Below are 19,928 nucleotides of genomic sequence, written 5' to 3' on the forward strand. Positions count from 1 at the left end.
ATGTAGTGTCCTTCTTTGTGTCCTATTATAGACTTTGGGATTTTTTTTAGATTTTTTAAAATTTATTTTTAGAGAGGGGATGAGAGGGAGAATATAACCTTTGTTTTTTGTTCCTTATAAAAAATATTTTATTTATTGTTAGAGGGGAAGGGAAGGACAGAGGGAGAGAAATATCAATGTATGGTTGCCTGTTGTGCGCCCCCTGCTGGGAACTGGCCTGCAACCCAGGCATGTGCCCTGACTGGGAATTGAACCATGTTCCTTTGGTTTGCAGGCCTGTGCTCAATCCACTGAGCTATACCAGCCAGGGCTAGCCTTTGTTTTACAGTCTCTTTTGTCATGTATAAGTATTGCTACCCTATCTTTTTTTTTCATTTCCATTTGCATGAAGTATCTTTTTGTATCCCTTTACTTTTAATCTGTGTGTATATTTCTACCTGAGATGTGTCTCTTGTAGGCAGCGTATATCAATTTTGTTTTCTTATCCATTCAGCTACTTATCCATGTCTTTTGATTAGAGCATTTAAGCCATTTACATTGAAAATAATTATTGATAGTTATGTATTTATTGACATTTTATTCTCTATAACTATGTTGCTCCTCTTTTTTTCTTCTTCTTCTTCTTCCTTCTTAGTTTTTTTTTATTCCTTTCTCCTCCTTCCTCCTACCCGCTCTCCTCTTCCTATTCTTTTTTTAGGAGACCCTTTAATATTTCTTGTAATACTGGTTTGGTTGTCTGTGATGTTCTTTATTTCTCCTTCAATTTTAAATGACAACCTTGCTGGGTAATGTAGTTAAATGCAGTCTCATTTGTAGGTCTTTGCTTTTTTTTTTTTTTATCATTTTGAATATCCACGCAATCCCTTCTGGCCTGTAATATTTCTGTCAATAAATCTTCTGAAAGTCTTATGGCAGCTCCCTTGTAAGTAACTAACTGTCTTTCTCTTGTTGCTTTTAAGAATCTCTCTTCATCTTTCATCTTTGACATTTTAATTATGATGTGTCTCAGTGTGGGCCTCTTAGGGTTCATTTTATTTGAAACCTTCTCTTCTTCATGGACTTGCATGTCTTTTCTTCACTAGGTTAGGGAATTTTTTTCAGTCATTTCTTCAAGGAGGTTTTTGATCCCTTGCTCTCTCTTCTCCTTCTGGTACTCCTGTAATGAGGATATTGTTATGTTTCCTGTTGTTCCAAAGTTCTCTTAAACTTTCCTCCTTTTTAGAATTTTTTTCTGCCCTTATTGGGTGTTTTCTGGTACCTTGTCTTGCAAATCACTGATCTAAGCACCTGCTTCATCAAACATACTGTTTATTCCTTCTAGTGTCTGCTTCTTTTCAGATATTGTATTCTTCATCTCTGATTGTTTTTTTTTATATGGATCTATGTCCTTTTTAATGCTGTTGTAGTTCTCACTAAGTGCTTTGAGCATCCTTATAACCGTTTCTTTTTCAGTTCTTATCTGGTAAATTGCTTGCTTCTATTTCATTTAGCTCTTTTTCTAGAGATTTCTCCTGTTATTTCATTTGGGGCATGCTTCTTTGTCTTCCTATTTTGGCTGCCTCTTTCTGTTTGTTTCCATATATTTGGGTAGATCTGCTATGTCTTCCAGTTTTGGCAGGGTGACCATATGTAGTAGGTGTCCTGTGGGACCCACTGGCACAGTCCTCTTGATCACCTAAGCTGGGTGCTCCAGGAATGTCACTTGTGTGGGTTATTGTCTTAAGTGTCAGGTGGTAGCATAATTTTTGTTTCAATCATCAAATAATATTTATAAAACTCGAGGGAAGTTTATTGCCCATATCCACATTTCTCTTCTTCTGATGTTCTTTCTTCTTTCTTCATGCTCCAAGATTCCTTTTTATGGTCATTTCCTTCCTGTCTGAGGAACTTCCATTAGCTAATCTAAGGATGGGTTTTCCTTAGTCTGAGAATATATTTCCTCTTCAGTCCTGAAAAATAAAGTTTCTAGAATTCACTGTTTGATATATTTTATTTTCTTTCAGCACTTGAAAAATATTGTGCCATTCTATTCTGGTTTCCACAGTCTAAGATGCAAAGTCTGCTGTCATTTGAATTGGTGTTCCCTTATAGGTGACATGTCATTTCTCTCTGGTTGCTATCAGGATTTGTTTTTCTTTGTTTTTAGTTTTCAGAATGTAGTTATGATATGTCTTCACATGCATTTTTTATAGATTTTGTCCTATTTTGGTTCTTCTCAGCTTCTTGACCTATAGTTTACATCTTTTGACAAATCTGGCAAGTTTCTGCCACTACTTCTTCAAATACTCTTCAGTCCTACTGTCTTCCTCTATTTCTGAGACTCCAGTGATATATGTTGCATGTTTTGTTATTAGGCTTGAGACTCTTATCTATTTTTTTCTTTCTATTTTATCTGTTACTCAGATTGGGTTAATTCTATTTCTTGTTCATTGATCCTATCCTTTGTTATCTCCACTGTGTTACTGAGCCCATCCAGTGAGATTTTTGTTTCTTTTAGTTAGTTTTGGAAAGAATTATTTCACATAATGGGTATTAGACATCATCCAAAGAAACTGAACTGGATAAAAACAAATCATGTGACAAAGGTTTCTCAGTAGGGTTAACAGATGAAATCCCTTTAATGGTTCATGAAAGAGATGATAATGATGTGCCTTTCTAGGTCTCCATCAAGGAAGGTAAGCATCTACCACCAACCGTCTTGATGTGCTCTCGTTGGAAACCCTGCTTCTGCTCACATTACATGTCTCAATCCAGGTTGTGAAATGATGTTCATATTTAAGTATTACACTAGAACAATGTCAGGACCCTCTGAGATAGTATATCATAGGATAAACTTCATTTCCTAAAATCCCCCTGAATCTTCTTTCCTTTCATTCAATACCCCTGAATCATTATTGATGGAATTAAAATTGAGATTATACTAACATGAATCAGATTTTTAAGAAGCAGCATAGAAGTGACATGAGTTAAGAATCTGTTACTTTCTAGCTGGGTGAAGTAGGCATTCATGTCTCACTCAGACTCAGTTTCCTTCCTGCAGCAATTAGGCATTATAGGAGCTTCCCTGCCTCACTTACAGACAGCAAAGGAGGCAAGGGGTGTGAAAATGTCATGCAAAATGTTATATTCTTATTTTGGAGATGAACACTGGTTTTTGGTAGCTGATAATGCAAGCTGAAATTCTTTTCTCTGCATTCAGAGTACTTAAAAACTTTTCTCACTCCCCCACCTACCCTCCCCTGCAAGAATAGAACAGTACTTACCTTATAAGCTCCACTGTTTCTGAATACATTGTGTAAGGAGACTTGGACTCCATTGGACCCTGTTCCATTGCATTTCCACACTCAATGAATGACAAGGCTGCTTCAGCATAGTTCAATGCCTTTCCAAACTTTTCCACCTGATCAACAGAGTTAACACATTGTCTTCTTTAAGTACAGTTTTTTTTTTTTAAAAGAAACAGCAGTGTCTATACGCTTTATTTGAGAAACCCAACTTTTGAGTTCCAAATTCCTGTGAATGGAGCTGAGAGAGAAAAAAAATGGGATTCTTCCTCTTCTACTATCTTCATAAATTGCCACCGGTTTAGGATAAGTGAATGGTTACAGACAGAACTGTACCAAATTCATATAACAACTGTCAATCAGAATCGCTCAGAACTTCATTGTTGCTTTAATTTCTAGTTTCATCTTTCTAACCCCTAATATCTTGGCAACTTCATTCCTTGCCCCCTCAAGCTATACTAAATATATGGCAAAGTTGGTAGGCCTGATTCCACATAAAAGTTTTCATACTTTTCTTTGTATACTCTGACTTTGATGATTTCTGGCCTTGGTTATTGCCTTTTATATTATCTGTGAAATTTCCATTTCCATGCCTTCCTCCTGTTGTGTATGTGTGTGTTTTCAGTAATTTCTTTGAGAGTTAGGACCTCACTTAAGGGTGAGACTAAGGAGAGAAAAGGAGAAGAGATAAAACTCAAGGCAATATTTCAGTTTAGCTAAAATGGGATACAGAATTGAAATGTGATAAAAAACATGTTTTGGGGTTTATATGAGGTTGTCTAAATTGATGTCAAGCTTTCCCTACAACAGCAAGAATCAGCTTTATATTCTGAGGGTCTCATAAATCTAAATTTACACATAAAGTTCTTCATTTCATACATTGTTACTCTCTGTGGATAATTACCTACTTTAAGTTTGAACTGCATAATCTTTCTGGTTTTCAAATATTTACTCATCAATCAAAACAGGATTATACAAATACTCTAACTACTAATATAAGTCTTGCCTCTAAAAAATTATCGTTCATAATGATACCTTAGAAGACAGAATGCTTAGAGCATAATTCTCCCTCATTAGCAAATCAAATTTTTAAATAGCTTATAACCCCGACAGGCTATTGAGCAATATTTCTTAGCAACACTTTGAGATTAAGGAAGCTATTCATTCATTAAGTATTTTCTTAAGCACCCAATTCTGTACTATGTGCACCTGATGCACACAAGTTCCTTTCAGGGGCATATAAAACATTTAGAGAGAAAAAATCTACATCCACATTTCATAGTACAGTTCATAGACAGTTCATAGTATAAGGCAGTCTGTGACTAACTCAAAATGCCAAGCAAGGAGACTAATGCACATAAGATGGTAGGAAGGGAGCAAGTGATAGGGCTACAGAGGCTGGGAGGCCTAGGGGAAGAGACCTGAAAATGACACTGGGAAGGAAAGGATTTGGGGAGTGTGCTAAAGATGTGAGTGTACCTGAAAGCGAGAATGTGTGAGTATGTGTGAGCTGTGAGTGTGTGAGTGTGAGGTTTTCCAACTGAAAAGTCCTGTTGGCTGGCATGAGCAAGGTGTGCATAAATGCTGGTAGGGGCCAGCCTAGCTGGAGCAGTGCTGGGATAGGCAAGATGACACTGAATGAATAATCCTGAAAATCCTTGGGTGATTTAGGAAGAAATTTTCATTCGGCTCTAAAATTCAATGCTCTCCTCCAATAGTGACCATGCTTCAGCTTCTTCAGGTGACCAGAAGAACCAACCGTTCATCCGACTGTGAGATTGAGGGGGTAAGAATGGTCCCTTATTTCCTAATACTCTCATTATTTCCCTCGTACACTGGTATACCTAGGCAGTGAATTTCATAAAAATAAATATTTGATGAGCAACATCAATAGCATTGGAAGAGGAGTGCTAGTATGGTTTGAACACCTTAGACACTGGAATAATATGATAAAGATAATTCGAAATCCCTTTTTCATCTCCGACTCCCCAATCTCAGTTATAAACGCTGGAGGGGAACAGAATGGCTACTCCCAGCCAGGGAAGAGTCCCCTTGGATAAGACCTCAAGATGTAATAACCCTATGATCTCTTTTAGAAAAAAAAACAGAAATTAAAAAAAATCTAATGCCCGAAAAGCTTCAAGCTTTCCAAAACAGTGGATTATCAAAGTAAAAACGTTATTTTTTGCAAACATCAAATCGTGGTGACTTTGGAGTCTTTTCTGCAGTATAATCATTCCTGTGTTTCACAGTTGCAAAGAAGTATTCATTTTGGCAGATACACATGAAGAACATGAGTCTTTTTGAAAAGGGATTAGATCCTGGGACAAAGACAAGAGTTGGCCAGGCTAACAAGACAAAAATGCAAACCTAGATTTTATTTTAAAGAAAAAAAATACACCACCCACTGACTCCACCGCTTGTAGTTACTGTTCAAACCTTAGGACTGAGTTAAAATATTCGTTTATCCAGGGCTTTCTCCCAGTCAGACATTATTGGTTGAAGCCATAATTTATTGGGCTATGAACACTTGATTGCATAAACATTTTCCCATTTAACAGACCCAGCCACCCTTGTAATAGATTTTATAATTATACCGGCTATATAGCCCCAGTGACGAGGGTGCAGTACAAAAACATAATGTGGAAGAACGAATCTGGAAAGAAGAGAAACTTACCATTGCATCTGCTTTATGCTTCATCCGTTTGGCTTCTTGCATAAAATAATCTGCAGTGCGTGGCCTGCAAGGAGAGGGTGACACCGCATGTCACTGCTGTGGAAGAGCAAGCTTGTGAAAGTACTCCTTCCGTTTACTCACAATTTAAAAACTGTGCTCAGCAGGGAATCAAGTACTTTTTGCATTTCCAAATTACTGCCCATATGTAAAGTATCACAATTATATTTTGCTTAAGTTAGTGATTCAAAACACAGTATATGTCGATCGTCTACATTTACAGTGATTTTAACATGGTTCTCCAGTGCCTAATTTGTGAATCAGATTTTTTTATTGCATGGTTAAGAAGTAAAAAATCTTATTTCACATGATATTTACATAAAACAATCACTTTTAATAACGCTGCAAATATACCTCATAATAATTGTATGGATATGTATGGGTGAGTATATTTATGTACCCTTATGAAAGTCAGTGTCATTTATGTGTTTAATGGTGCCTAGAGTTATATGTATCTATATATAATTATTTTAAAGCTTCACAGTGAGAAGTGGAAAGAGGTAATACTGCATGATTACATTAAGTACAACGAAGGTAATTATAAGACGATGTCTGCCTTGTAACAATGCAAATGTGGCACGGTTCTCCAGAATATTCACAGCAGACCTGTGTGTTATTAAAGCAGTAACCCTGGCCAGCACTGATTCTGATAGATTCAGTGCTGGAAGATGAAGGTAATTCATCTAGAAACTGATCTGAGTGTGTGTAATAACTTCAAGTTACACTAAGGTACTCACCAGGAAGTAAGTACCTTTACATGCTTAATCTGATAGATTAAAAAAAAAAACTGCATACTTTAGGTGATCCTGGCATAAATGTTTTTTATATTATGGGTCTTTATGTAATCAATAAACTTGACCTGTTTATGAATATCCAATATAAGCCAGGCCTCCCTGAAAGGGAGATAAGATGTAAGTAGTGACATTAACCATGGACTCTCTAACCAATTGTCACATGCTTATTTTGAACTACCTTCTTTCAGATTCTAATGGGTCTTTTTTCTTTACTTAGTTATTTAGGTGGTGAGAACATCCTTTTATCTCAGAAGATCAAAATGCTTAGAAAAACTACGAATATAATGTTGCCAATACTACTGCCATCCAAAAGTATTATTCTCACTTTAATGATTTTAATCAATCAATCAATAAATTAAACAAATAAAGAAACTGGGATGACAGCAAATAGTTTCAGGTCACAGGTCACAAATCACTGAAGAAAGACATTGGTTTTCTGTCTCACTTCCCCATAAAAAAACTGTCAGGACTGTGGTACCACGCTGAAAATATTTAACTTCTCTAACAAAGAAATGAGGAACACAGTTAGTTGTAGGAGTTCCTTAATGCGTATAATTAAACTCCCATTGCTGGCTCATTATCCCTCCTTCGCCATTCTTCCTGCCACTCAGGCCTGCGAACTTCCATTCATCTTGCTGCGTCTTCACTGGAGGGTGAGGCCTGCAGTTTCTGTCACTGGAAGTCCCTGTTCCTACCAGCTCTGTTTTCTTTAGTTCATTTCCTAGCCATCACACTTCCTTCATCTGAATGGAAGTATGGCATTTTCATGGTGGTTTTCCTTCTCTGTCCCCATATTGACCTCTGATCACACACTGACTATCTGTTTGGTCTTTGACTCCTACTCTGGTAGTCTACCTCATTTTTGTTGGTGGTGGCTTTTAATGGACCTACTTTATATTTTTGGAGCCACTTTAGGCTGATGGGAAGCTGAAAATACTGAGGCTTCCAGACATCTCCTGCCTCACATGCTCACAGACTCCCTTCACTATTAACACCCCCAGCACAGTGGTACCTTTGTTACCCTCAGTGAACCTATACTGATGCATCATTATCACCCAAAGTCCACAGCTTACATTAGGTTCACTCTTGGTGTTGTATATCCTATGGGTTTTGACAAATGTATCATGATATTTGTCCACCATTATAGTATCATACAGAGTAACTGCACTGCTGGACAATATGGGTGATGCCCGAAATATTCTCTGCACTATTTTTTGGTTTCCTTTTGCTTCATGCCCCCAAATGGAAGATCAGACCCCACCTCTAGCCCAAACCCATGCTCCTCCAATCTACCCCAGACCTTAACCCTTGAATAACATTTGTAAAATATGGCTTTCATTAGATCGCCACCCTACTCACAGACCTGAAATCAATCTCCAGGGCCCATGACCCCTCAGTTCAGGCCTCCAGTAATCTAACCCGACTGTCACTCACCAAGGCCCTCCACCACAGGGGTTGTATCCTCACTGTCTTAACATGTCATCCCTGGCTTAGGAGGTCTGCTCACTCTCCTTCTCCTTCCTGGAATACTTTCCTCTCTGCTCATTCACTATGAGCCTACTATGAGCCAAATGTCACCTCCCCCTCAAATTTTACCACCATGAGGCCTTCTTGGTAACTTTGGTCCACACTCATGTCTTTCTTTCCAAATCTGAGAAACCGCCTCTTGTTTGCACTACACTCTGGGCATTTAATTATCTTCTGGGCTGTACAGGGCTCAGTCACTACATACGTACAACTTTGCAGCTGGTATCTTCTCAGCAGAGGCATGCTGCAGGCCTCTTTGCTCTTTCCTACCCTGTAGTTTTAGGCACATGGGAGAAGGTAAACGAATCCCCCTTGAATAGCACTGAATTCATTTTCAGCTGAGAAGAGAGTGGGGGCTTCTGATGGCAGCAACATAGCCAATGAGCCAGAGAACGTCTCCATGGCAACCTGAAATTCTCTGCATCATTATCTGCTCTACACTCTTCTATATGAGGTTGGTCATTTTTTTTCTTGCCCTGTTTGGTAGGTCTTGTTGCTAACAGATCATCATTTTAAATGCATTTCATTTTCATAAAAGGATTCTCTTGATATTAAGCTATGACATCTTAGTTTTCACGAGCTTTCTAAGTTACTCTTATGGATAGCAGTGGCTCCTAATTCCTATATGGGGTCCTCAATCAACGCTGCTTTTACCTGCAGCACACGAATGTATTTTTAAACCTGATATGGAGGCTGAGTTACCAACTCTCACAATAGTGCATGTGGATAAGTAACACATCTAATTTTCTGACTGTATCACAGCCACTACAACAGTAACCTGAGATGCTGAAAAAAAGGCATCATCCAGAGGCCATTTATAACATATTAGTTGGAATTCTCATCTTTGCATATAACAGAGAGCTCATTACACTGATTCACTGAAGATTGCCTGACGATTAGCCCATTTTCTCCTTTTAGGTGATTTCTAGTGTTACATTCCCACACCAGGTCATTATAAAGGTGATATAATATAATATAATATAATATAATATAATATAATATAATATAATATAATATAATATAATATAAAGGGGACCAATGGGACGTCACCCAATTGTCCTGTGGTGCAGTGGATGCATGATCTCATGAAGGCATCACTTCAACTGCAACATCCAAGCCCGGAGGAAAATAAAATTGTTGTCACTGTTGTGGCAGTTATAAAATAGAACCCAGCAAAGGTACTAAAGTGAAATCTGATTACCTCGGCTTCAAACAGATTTGTTATCTAATCCATTTTGTTTACACCAAAACCCTATAATTTTTGCTTCTTGTTTAGATAATAACATTCTTTACATTGTTTCTTGTGATGGCGTTTTGTGAGGATACATGAGCAAACCTGGTTAAAGTTCAATTAAACATCATACACGTAATTGCATATCTGGGGCTCTTCAGATCACAAATAGGGCTTGTGTGACCTAAAGAGGCGAAACTCAGCCGCATGTACCTTTGTTATAAGAGCTCTCAGCAGCAAAAACAGCCTGAGCACTTGATCCAAAGAGAATGTTTTCTTTTTTCTTTTCTTCTCCTTATCCTCCCACCAACCCACCTACAAACACACAACCTTGGTTCTGAGCAGCAACTGGGGTTGAGCCACCCTGATCTTTTTTCTGGGGAGGAGGGTTACAGCAACCTTGCTCTCTGTTCTCCTTGGTGGTGAGATCCAGCGGAACGTGCATTCCCATGGAGAGGCTGGCAGAGTCCTTCCTGTAATTCCTACCTCTGGAAAACAATGCCCCAGAAGGACCAGCCTGTTCAGTAAAAACTGGGGGGAGTGAGAGCTCAATGTGTTTGAACAAACAGGTTCCTTGGCACAGCAGAAATCTGAATAATTTTCTTAGGGAAGTTGAAATCCAAATCAGAGAAGTAGGCAACTGCAGACCAAATCAATTCAACATCTGACATCCTATCAGCTTGTCATTTGATAAGCCCCAGAGATGTCACAGTGTCCCAAGCTTTGGGGCACTTTCTTTACAAAGAGGAATGTGTAAGAAGTTGGCACATGGGAGAGGAGTTGGGGGCTGGGTGGAAAAGGTGAAAGGATTACAAGAACAAACTGGCTGTTACGAAACAGTCACATGATATAAAGTACGGTGTGGGGAAGATAATCAATAACATTGTAATAACTATGGTGCCAGATGGGTACTTAAATTATCACAGGGATTACTTTGTAAATTATATACGTGTCTAACCACTATGCTGCACAACTGAAACTAACGCCGAATGCCAGTTCTAACTGAAAAAATTAAGTAATTATAGTATTTTGATGCACCAAGTAAGTGACACTATTGATGAGGGCAGTTCAGAGTCAGCAACTCCAGGTGTGGTGCTGGCTCTATGGGTCCTTCCTGAAGGACACAGGTGAACTGCATTTAAGAAGCAAGGATTTAGATGCAGCATTTGTTTCTATAACCTTGGTGTTGGCTGGGACCCCAGAGTCCCTGGAACCCGGCTTCTCAGAAGCGCCAGTGATTATTCACTGCGTCTCTCACAGCAGCAGGCTCTTGCAGACAACGGCTTCTCCTGGCCACGGAAAGAAAACAGCGTGTGCTTTCCAGGATGCACAGGCGAGTGCAGCAGGGCTTTCATTTCATCAAAAGCAACTCTCTGGTGAAGTGGAAACTTATCAGTTCTATTGTTGCTGTAGTCTGGGTGTGACATTTAAAATAAAGTAATTTTACAAAACCCTTAAACTGATCAGAGAGGTAAGATTTCCAATGGGGAGGTCTGAATTCTTTGTTCCCCCCAATCCCCCAGACCTAGTGCCTATTTTCTTTCTCTTTGTTTTGGTTAGAACAAAATAAAGACCTAGCTAAGAGACAGGGATTTTGTAATGGAAATAATTCCATATGAAGAACATGAAGGTGTACTAATCAGGAAAGGTGGGGTCCAGCAGTGGAGCAACTGGGAAGGGGAGACCGTCAGGAGAAGAGCAATGGCCAGGGCAAGCCCTCATGCGAGCATCTTGCCTTGAAGCCATGTTACGTACTCAGGGATTTCATCTGGTGTCCTTTGACTAAATCATGCTGCAAGAGAGCTGACCTTTTACATACAGGAATCTTCCCATCCTCTATAAAATTAAAATCCTTTTAGCTATGAGACTGCCGGGCATAATTACATTACAAATGCCAAGTCCCTCTTCTTTCCCCACCAGCCACATTTCATACGCCATGGCCTTCAGCGCCCCGTGGCAGAGGGGGTCAGTTCTCAATGTTGGGAGGTTTAAGGACCTGGCCTCCCGTTACTGATGCCATGGGACAGATGGGACATTTGGCGGTTTGGCTGAATGTGATGATCGTGACTGACTTCCTTGTGAAATGTGGGTTAGAGACGGCACATCCTCCTGGGAGCTGCAGGCATCCTGGCATCGGGTTCCCTGGCTTCCCAGCGTGGCAATATGGCTGGTGGGAACAGAGGCTGCATTTTCCAGCCAAGTGTTTCACCACTCAGGACTTCTGCACAGAGGCCTTCACGACACGGTTGTTCTCTCTCAATTTTCTCTGGCCAAGAGCTCCCCTGTCACTAATTATGACACCAAGTAATTTATAGCTCCTGGCTTTGCACTAATGAGATCAGTTTCTAAGCTATGAGTTGAATTAAGTGCTGTCACTCACTGACATAAATTCTTATGATTTTTTTTTAAACAAAAGTTTGGTAATCACATCAGTGTCACCTTAAAACCGTGGCTGTCAAGTAGTGAATGTCATACATGGCTAAATGTCAGTGGAGGAGGTGCAGTCACTGCCACCAACCTGAGCCTGCAATTTATGCAGAACAAGCTGACCTGGATCATATTTTAAAAATGTGTTATTCTGTTCAGTTCCATCTGCATCCTGAAAGCACAAACTGGTGCCTCTTTAATTGGTAAGTAACAAAGAAAAAGGGGCCTGGAAGCCTGTGTATCTAACTTTACCTGCATGTAGATTCCTTACATTCACGAAAAAAGAAAAAAATGCAGGCTTTATACCTCCCTCCCCCAAATGTTGTTATAATTCAGCAGGATTCATTCGATGCTTGTTGCTGAGCGTCCACCGGGTTCAGCTGTTGTTTGAATCACATGTTTATTCAATCATTAACAAGTATTTCTAATACAAAATAATGAGCTGACTCTTTTAAAAAGCTACACGGTAGGACTTTAAAAATTAAATGATAGTGTAGCATCTGTTACTATAATGGGATTTCCATTGAAGTACCAGTTGTATGGTACTTCAGCGCTAATTCTCTTGTTCTTTTCTGCTACTGGTGGCCTTCCTTGGTCATTTCATGGCTCACTGACACCTTGAGTGAGAAGTCGAGGAAAGTCACAGGAATCAGGTCCTCATCTGTCCAGGAGGCTGCTCGTGAGGAAGCTCCCGTAGAAGGTAGGTGGGAGTGAAGCTGGAGGAGGCTCACGTTTTGTGGTCCCAGGGGACCTTTCTGGGGTGGCCACTCATGTGCCTGCCTCTCCCATGAATTAACAGCCGAGAATGAATGAATTACATATCCTAGTTCCTTTCTTCCACTGTACCTGGCACTTCATAAGTGCTTAGCACATACCAATTGAACCTGGGAAACATTTTACAGAATTTTAGGTGACTTCCTTGCCCAGGGACCTCTTATGGGACAATCTTTTTCACTGTTTCAAGGCAGACACAATGCTTATTTCTGCTTTTCAAACTTCAAGAATTGTCTCAGGATTTTCTTAGTTTAGCGGTTGAGTGGCGCTTGAGTTGCATGTTTATTTCACTGTTTTGGATTTCAAATCAATTGGGACACAGGGCAATTGGAACACAACATCTCTCTCTCCCTATGATGGATATGTAAGAGTGATTTTTAAAATTCTATTATAGCTGTATCCATAAAAGGAGAAACAGTTTTACTGTAGCTGTCAGCCAGAAAAATTAGGCATATTGCTAATGAGAAGAATGCACAATAACAGCCTTTTTGTTGATACACACAGTGACAAAATTATATTAGTTTGCAGCCCCAATAGATTGAGAAACACTTGTTTGTATAAATAGTTCAAGAAACTGAAGATTGAAATAGAATTACTTAGTTGTTACTGTTTCTGACTTAGCTTTGTGGTCCACACATTGGAAAATTCCTTATGTTTTCATTTTCTGTGTGTGTGTGTGTGTGTGTTTCAATACCACACCTTTAACATTACCTGCTGGAAATGTGTGATGATTTGGGCACCTCGGTTCCTAATGTACCTTAGTGTCTGATCACATTGTTAGATCATGACTTCCAAATGCAAATTTCCGTGTGGTTATTAAACACAATTCTAATGTTCTGTCTTTACAAACAGTTAAAGCTTACATGAACAATTTGCATCACCAAATTCTAATTATATATGTAGCTGACCAACTGATTGTATTCACATTCCATTCCCCCCACCTGGGGGATTAATGATGACGAGAGAAGAATTCCATGATGTCCTAAATTAAATTACAGTGGGCAGAGAGAGAGAGAGACAAGAGTAATTATGCAGTTAATAGCTGTGTGCCAACTAACAACAGACTGCTCACATTCCAGAATGTGTGCTGGAGAGCTCTGAATCACCTCCTGTACAAACAAAAGATGCCACCGCATCCTGTATATACATGAACTTTTAGGACTGTTGCCCGTAACTGATCAAAAATAGTGAATATTTCTTCCTGATTGACTGTGCACCTATCCTAAAACTGACTCTGCTTCACCTTTTCCTGCCCTCAATTTATAACCAATGTTAATTCTTTCAAAACAACTTACATCTTCCTTCCCCAAAACATACAAAGGAATGGGTCAACTCCAGAATGGCACACATGTTGCCTCCTTCACTATCCCTGTTGCTGGTGGATTAGTCTGCATACCCCAGCACCTGGCTCTGTTCTGAGTAGCATTTGGCTCAATAAACCATTTTCTTGAAGAAAAGCTTTGGTAGCTTGATGCCTTTATCATTATAAAGTGTCCATCTTTTTATCTTGTTAACATTTTTATCTGGTAATCTATATTTTGGATATAAGTATGGCCACATCCATTTTTTTGTGGGTGTCATTTGCTTGGAGTATCATTTTTCACCTTTTCACTTTGTGTCTTACTTGATCTTGCAGCTTAGATGTGTATCCTGAAAGCAGCACATGGTGGGTTTTGTTTTTTGATCCAGTTGGCTACTCTGTGCCTTTTAAATGCAATCCCCATAAAATCCCAATGTTATTTTTTAAAGAAATAGAATAAAAAAAAACATCAGATTTGTATGAAACTATGAAAGACCCCAAATAGCCAAAGCAACCCTGGGAAAAAAGAACAAAGCCAGAGGTATCACACTCCTAGACTTCAAATTATATACTAAAGTGATGATAATCAAAACATCATGGTATTGGGGGGAAAAAACAGATACACAGACCAAAGGAACAGAATTGAGAGACCAGAAATAAACCCACATACATGTGGGCAAATAATTTTTGACAAAGAAGCCAAAAACTTACAATAGGTTAAAGAAAGCCTCTTTAATAAATGGTGCTTGGAAAACTGGAAAGCCACATGCGAAAGAATAAAAGTAGACTGCTCTCTGTCACCATCCACAAAAATCAACTCAAAATGGATCAAAGACCAAAATATAAAACCTGGAATAATAAAATACATAGAAGAAAATGTATGGACCTTGGTCTTAAGAGAGGGTTTTACGAATTTGACCTCAAAGGCAAAGGATGATAAAGCAAGCAAAAACAAATGAATTAAGCTACAGTGAACTAAAAAGCTTCTGCACAGAAAAAGAAACATCATCAAAAAAAGGGGCAAACAACTGAATGGGAGAGATATTTGCAAACAACACCTCTGATAAGGAGTTAATATGCAAAATGTATAAAGAACTCATATAACTCCAAAACAATAAAAACCAAACAATCCAATTAAAAAAATGGGCAGAAAACCAGAACAGACAATCCTTCCAAGAAGACACGGCCAACAGGTACATGATAAGATGCTCAACTTCTTTAGCTATTAAGGAAATACAAATCAAAACTCCGATGAGATGCCACCTCATACCTGTTAGAGTGGCTACTGTCAACAAGACAGATAATAACAAGTGTTGGAGACACTGTGGAAAAAAGGAACCTTCATTCAGTGCTGGTGGGAATGTAAACTGGTACAGCCACTATGAAAAGCAGTATGGAGGTTCCTCAAAAAATTAAGAATTGAGCTATCATATGACCCAGCAATGCCTCTTCTGGGTATCTGCCTGAAAAATTTTAAAACATTTATTTGTAAAGATATATTTACTCCTATGTTCATTGCAGCATTATTCACAGTGGCCAAGATGTGAATACAACCAAAGTGTCCTTCGATAGATGATTGGATAAAGAAGATGTGATACTCCTATACAACAGAATAATCCATCATTTCAGCCATAAGAAAAGATGAATTATTGCTATTTGCAACAACATGGATGGATTTGGGGAATATTATGCTAAGCAAAATAAGTCAGACAGAAAAAGTCAATAACCATATGATTTCACTCATATGTGGGATATAAAACAGAAAACAACAAATGAATGAACAAGAACTCATAGACACAGACAACAGTATGGTGGTTACCAGAGGGGAGGAAGGACTTGGGGGAGGTAGAATAGGGTAAAGGGGGTCAAATATGTGGTGACAAAAAGAGACTTGACTTTGGGTGGTGAACTAAGTCAAGTCTAGGGTAATGCAATATACAGATGATCTATTATAGAAGGGTACACTTGAAACTTATTTAATTTAATTAACCAATGTCACTCTAATAAATTTAATAAAATTAAAAAAGGAAAAGCTGGACTTCCGCCAAGATGGAGGTGTAGGTGGAACCACCTTGCTTCCGTGCACAACCAAATCTAAGAACAACTATTTTTAACAACAATAAACACAACCAAGCCACACAGAAAATTGACAATACAGAGTCCAAAGACAATGAAATGCTCAGCTAAACCGGTAAGAGGAGCGAAGCCAGCAGCGGAGCAGGTTGGCAAAAAAAAATCCCCGAACCTGGTGGTGTGCAAGCAGCCGAAAGCGCAGATCACAGGATAGCTATGGGAGCACACAGGGAAGAGGTGCGGCTGGCTGTCTGCGGTCGGTCCCGCATCTCCGTGCAGATAAACCAGTAAAGAGGGGAGCAGGCGCGGGGCAGCAGGCTCGCACAATTCCCGATCGGATAAACAGGCCCGCACTGGGCCTGTCACTGGTGACACTGGACGGACTGGGCTAGTGGAGAGGACTGCCATTGCTCCCTCTCTGACCACGCCCCCACACACAGCCTCACAAACCAGAGACCTGGGTGGCCCCGTCCTGGTAAACAACTAAGGCTTCCCTCCGCTTACTTAACGGCGCAAACAGACCAAAAATGGCTCAAGAACAACTCAGAGCCCCAGAGCCGATCAATCTAAGCGATGAAGAAATAGCCAATCTTTCAGATGCACAGTTCAAAACACTGGTTATCAGGATCCTCACAGAACTGGTTGATTTTAGTCACAAATTAGAGAAACATATGGAAGCTAAACTAATTGAAATGAATGGTAATACAAACGAAACCAATAGTAATGGAAAGGAGATTGGGACTCAAATCAATGGAGTGGACCAGAAGGAAGAAAAAAATGATCAAACAGAAAAGAATGAAGAAACAAGAATTCAAAAAAATGAGGAGAAGCTTAGGAACCTCCAGGACATCTTTAAACGTTCCAACATTCGAATTATAGGGGTACCAGAAGGGGAAGAGTCACGAGTGGAAACCTTATTTGAACAAATAATAAAAGAGAACTTCCCCATTCTGGCAGAGGAAATAGACTTCCAGGAAGTCCAGGAAGCTCAGAGAGTCCCAAAGAAGTTGGACCCAAGAAGAAACACACCAAGGCACATCATCATTACATTAGCCAAGATTAAAATGAAGGAGAGAATCCTAGAAGCAGCAAGAGATAAGAGGACAGTCACCTACAAAGGAGTTCCCATCAGACTGTCAGCTGATTTCTCAAAAGAGACCTTACAGGCAAGAAGGGGCTGGAAAGAGGTATTCCAAGTCATGAAAACCAAAGACCTACATCCAAGATTGCTCTATCCAGCAAAGTTTTCATTTAGAATGGAAGGACAGATAAAGTGCTTCTCAGATAAGACCAAATTCAAGGAGTTCATCATCACCAAGCCCTTATTATATGAAATGTTAAAGGGATTTACCTAAGAAAAAGAAGATAAAAAAGATGAACAGTGAAAGGACAGCAAACTCACAGTTAGTAACAATCACACCTAAAACAAAAGCAAACTAAGAGGACAGCTAGATCAGGAGCAGAACCATAGAAATGAAGATCTCATGGAGGGTTAGCAATGGGAGTGGGAGAAAGAGAAGGGGGGAGAAGGTACAGAAAATAAGTAGCATAGACAGTAGATAGCAAGTAGATAGGGGGAAGGGTAAGAATAGTATGGGAAATATATATTCTAAAGAACTTGAGACACATGTTCATGAACTAAAGGGGGGAAATGGAGGGGGAGGGGTGTGCAGGGTGGAGGGGAACGGAGGGGGGAATAGAACAAATGTAATGGCATAATCAATAAAAAAAGTTTAAAAAATAAAATAAAAAAGGAAAAGTTTTGTGCCATGAAAATTTTTTATGTAACAACGACCCCCTCCCTTGCCACCCGGGGCGGTGGAGAAGATGAGGGGTGAGGCGGTGGTGAGGGCCAGAAGGAGCGTGTGCATGGGGCTGAGCACAGCTGCAGCAGCCACAGGAAGAGCAGAAAAACACATGTCCTCCTGGGCCACCCTTAACCTTCCGTACATCCATGACCTTGGAACATGTTCAGTAAATAAAACTAACAAAAACAATGTGTATTTGGCTTTCTAACCCCAAAATCTGTGCCCAAATTAGCTTACTGAAGCCCAGGTAATCCTTGAGAACCACAGCTCGTATTCCTACTTCTCAGAGATTCTAGAGAGGTGATAAATACACCTACGCTTGGGTGCCATTAGGGCTGGAGAAATGGAGGGGAGGCAGGCGAGAATGGAATAGTTATCAGGTCTGCACAGTGTTGTTGATTCTCCAAAAGAATGATCTTAGGAGAGATCATCTGACGGGATCCTGGGAGGACTCCCTGAAGACAGATGTCAAGACTATCCCTTTTTTTTTGATAAGGAAGCTGAGACTTGCAGACATTTAGCACCGTTTAATTTTCTGACTTTGGGTGGGGTTGGTGGTTCAGTGTCTGTCCCCTTGGCTGGACTGTAAACGATCTGGCCTGAGGGCAGGGTCTCTCACTATCACACACTGCTGCCCCTGAGGATTTAAAGCAGTGCCTCACACAGAGATGGACTGGGTGCTTGGTGAGCAGCTGAAATTGAACACAGGCGTCAAGCCAAACTCGTGAAACCATATCGTCTGCCTTCCAGGTTTGTCCTTGACAAATATTTTTCCTGAGAGCCTAAATTATTTTCAGTATCATTTTTATCATTTCTCATTTGTTATTTTCAGCTCCAGAGCATTTCAGGATATTATTTTTATTTATCTGCTTCTCTTGTTTCTCCTACTTTTAAACTGATGCTGGGAATGGAAATTATACTTGGGTTTCAGTTCTAGGATAGGGGTAGGATGACAGGGTATTTTTTCTTGTGTAAGAATTGTTTGTACTGTTATAAAGAATACAGCATTTTAGAGGAAAAGAGCTTCCAGGAGTGAATCCCTATTATTCTTTGCCTGTTATAATTTACCAGAACAAAAATGCTTCTCTTTATGGTAGCATACAACCACCAACAGTCCTAAAATATAGGTTTAGAAAAAACCTAGTTAATGCCTTTTGCCTTAGCTTCCTCATGTCCTGGATGTTACCACTGGTCTTTCAGGGTTCGAACATCCCACCAGGACCCAGGGGCCCATTCAAAGTTAAGCTGCCCTTTGAGTGGGCAACATTTAACTGACCAAGTCACATAAGAACGGCCACACTGCAAGTTAGATGCACATAACCCTCTACCTGTGGAATTTCTATTTCACGTTGTCCCTCACCATATCAACAAAGAGTCCGCACTTACATATCATCGAAGACAAGTTTCTGCCTCTTGCAGTCCCGGTGGCCATTGGAGCCGGGAGACCATGGCTCTGTCTGCAGCCGCGACTTGTGCAGAACATTTTCCGAATTGTGGTGAGCTGCTTTCTAAACAACAAACAACATACCAGTTTTTGAGAAACTGGCCACTTGGCTGAAAGAGCAACCTATTGCACAGAATATCCTGTGTTCTGTACTCTGTATTAGAATCAGTGGTGCTTTATGATTAAATAAAGAAAAAGGAATATGTGCATTGTAGGTCTCAAGATGAGGACTTTCCTATACAGGGGTGGGCAAAAGTAGGTTTACAGCTGCTTGTATGGAAAGTAATACAATAATTAATAAATAATAATACAAGAAAAAAACTCTGTGTTTTGTGTACTCACAACTGTAAACATACTTTTGCTCCACCCTGTGTGTTGTCCAGTGTCATTCTCATAACGGTATCAAAAGAGAAGGCTTAGTATGGCCATACCTCAGATCCAGACACTGAGGTTTGGTGAGGGTAAGTAACTTGTCCAAGCTCAAACAGCTACTGTGGGTGGAAGCCCAGGGGTTAGCACTCGGGTCCCTACT

At 39.8% G+C, this 19,928-nt stretch overlaps 1 protein-coding gene across 6 annotated transcripts in view; it reads right to left on the reverse strand.

Moving 5' to 3' along the window:
• The window catches only part of AFF3 (ALF transcription elongation factor 3), a 593,859-nt gene that overhangs the window by 19,123 nt on the left and 554,808 nt on the right, over positions 1-19,928 (reverse strand). For all 6 annotated transcript variants that reach the window (XM_053664620.1, XM_053664619.1, XM_053664618.1 and 3 more), the window contains 3 exons: positions 19,339-19,460; positions 5,962-6,025; positions 3,264-3,400 (listed from right to left, as the gene is read on the reverse strand). In XM_053664620.1, the coding sequence (XP_053520595.1) occupies positions 3,264-3,400; positions 5,962-6,025; positions 19,339-19,460 (323 nt within the window). The remainder of the gene's footprint in view (positions 1-3,263; positions 3,401-5,961; positions 6,026-19,338; positions 19,461-19,928) is intronic.

The sequence above is a fragment of the Artibeus jamaicensis genome, unplaced genomic scaffold (genome assembly GCF_021234435.1).
Source record: "Artibeus jamaicensis isolate MK-2021 breed Jamaican fruit bat unplaced genomic scaffold, CSHL_Jam_final contig_384, whole genome shotgun sequence".
In the NCBI taxonomy this organism is placed as follows: domain Eukaryota; kingdom Metazoa; phylum Chordata; class Mammalia; order Chiroptera; family Phyllostomidae; genus Artibeus; species Artibeus jamaicensis.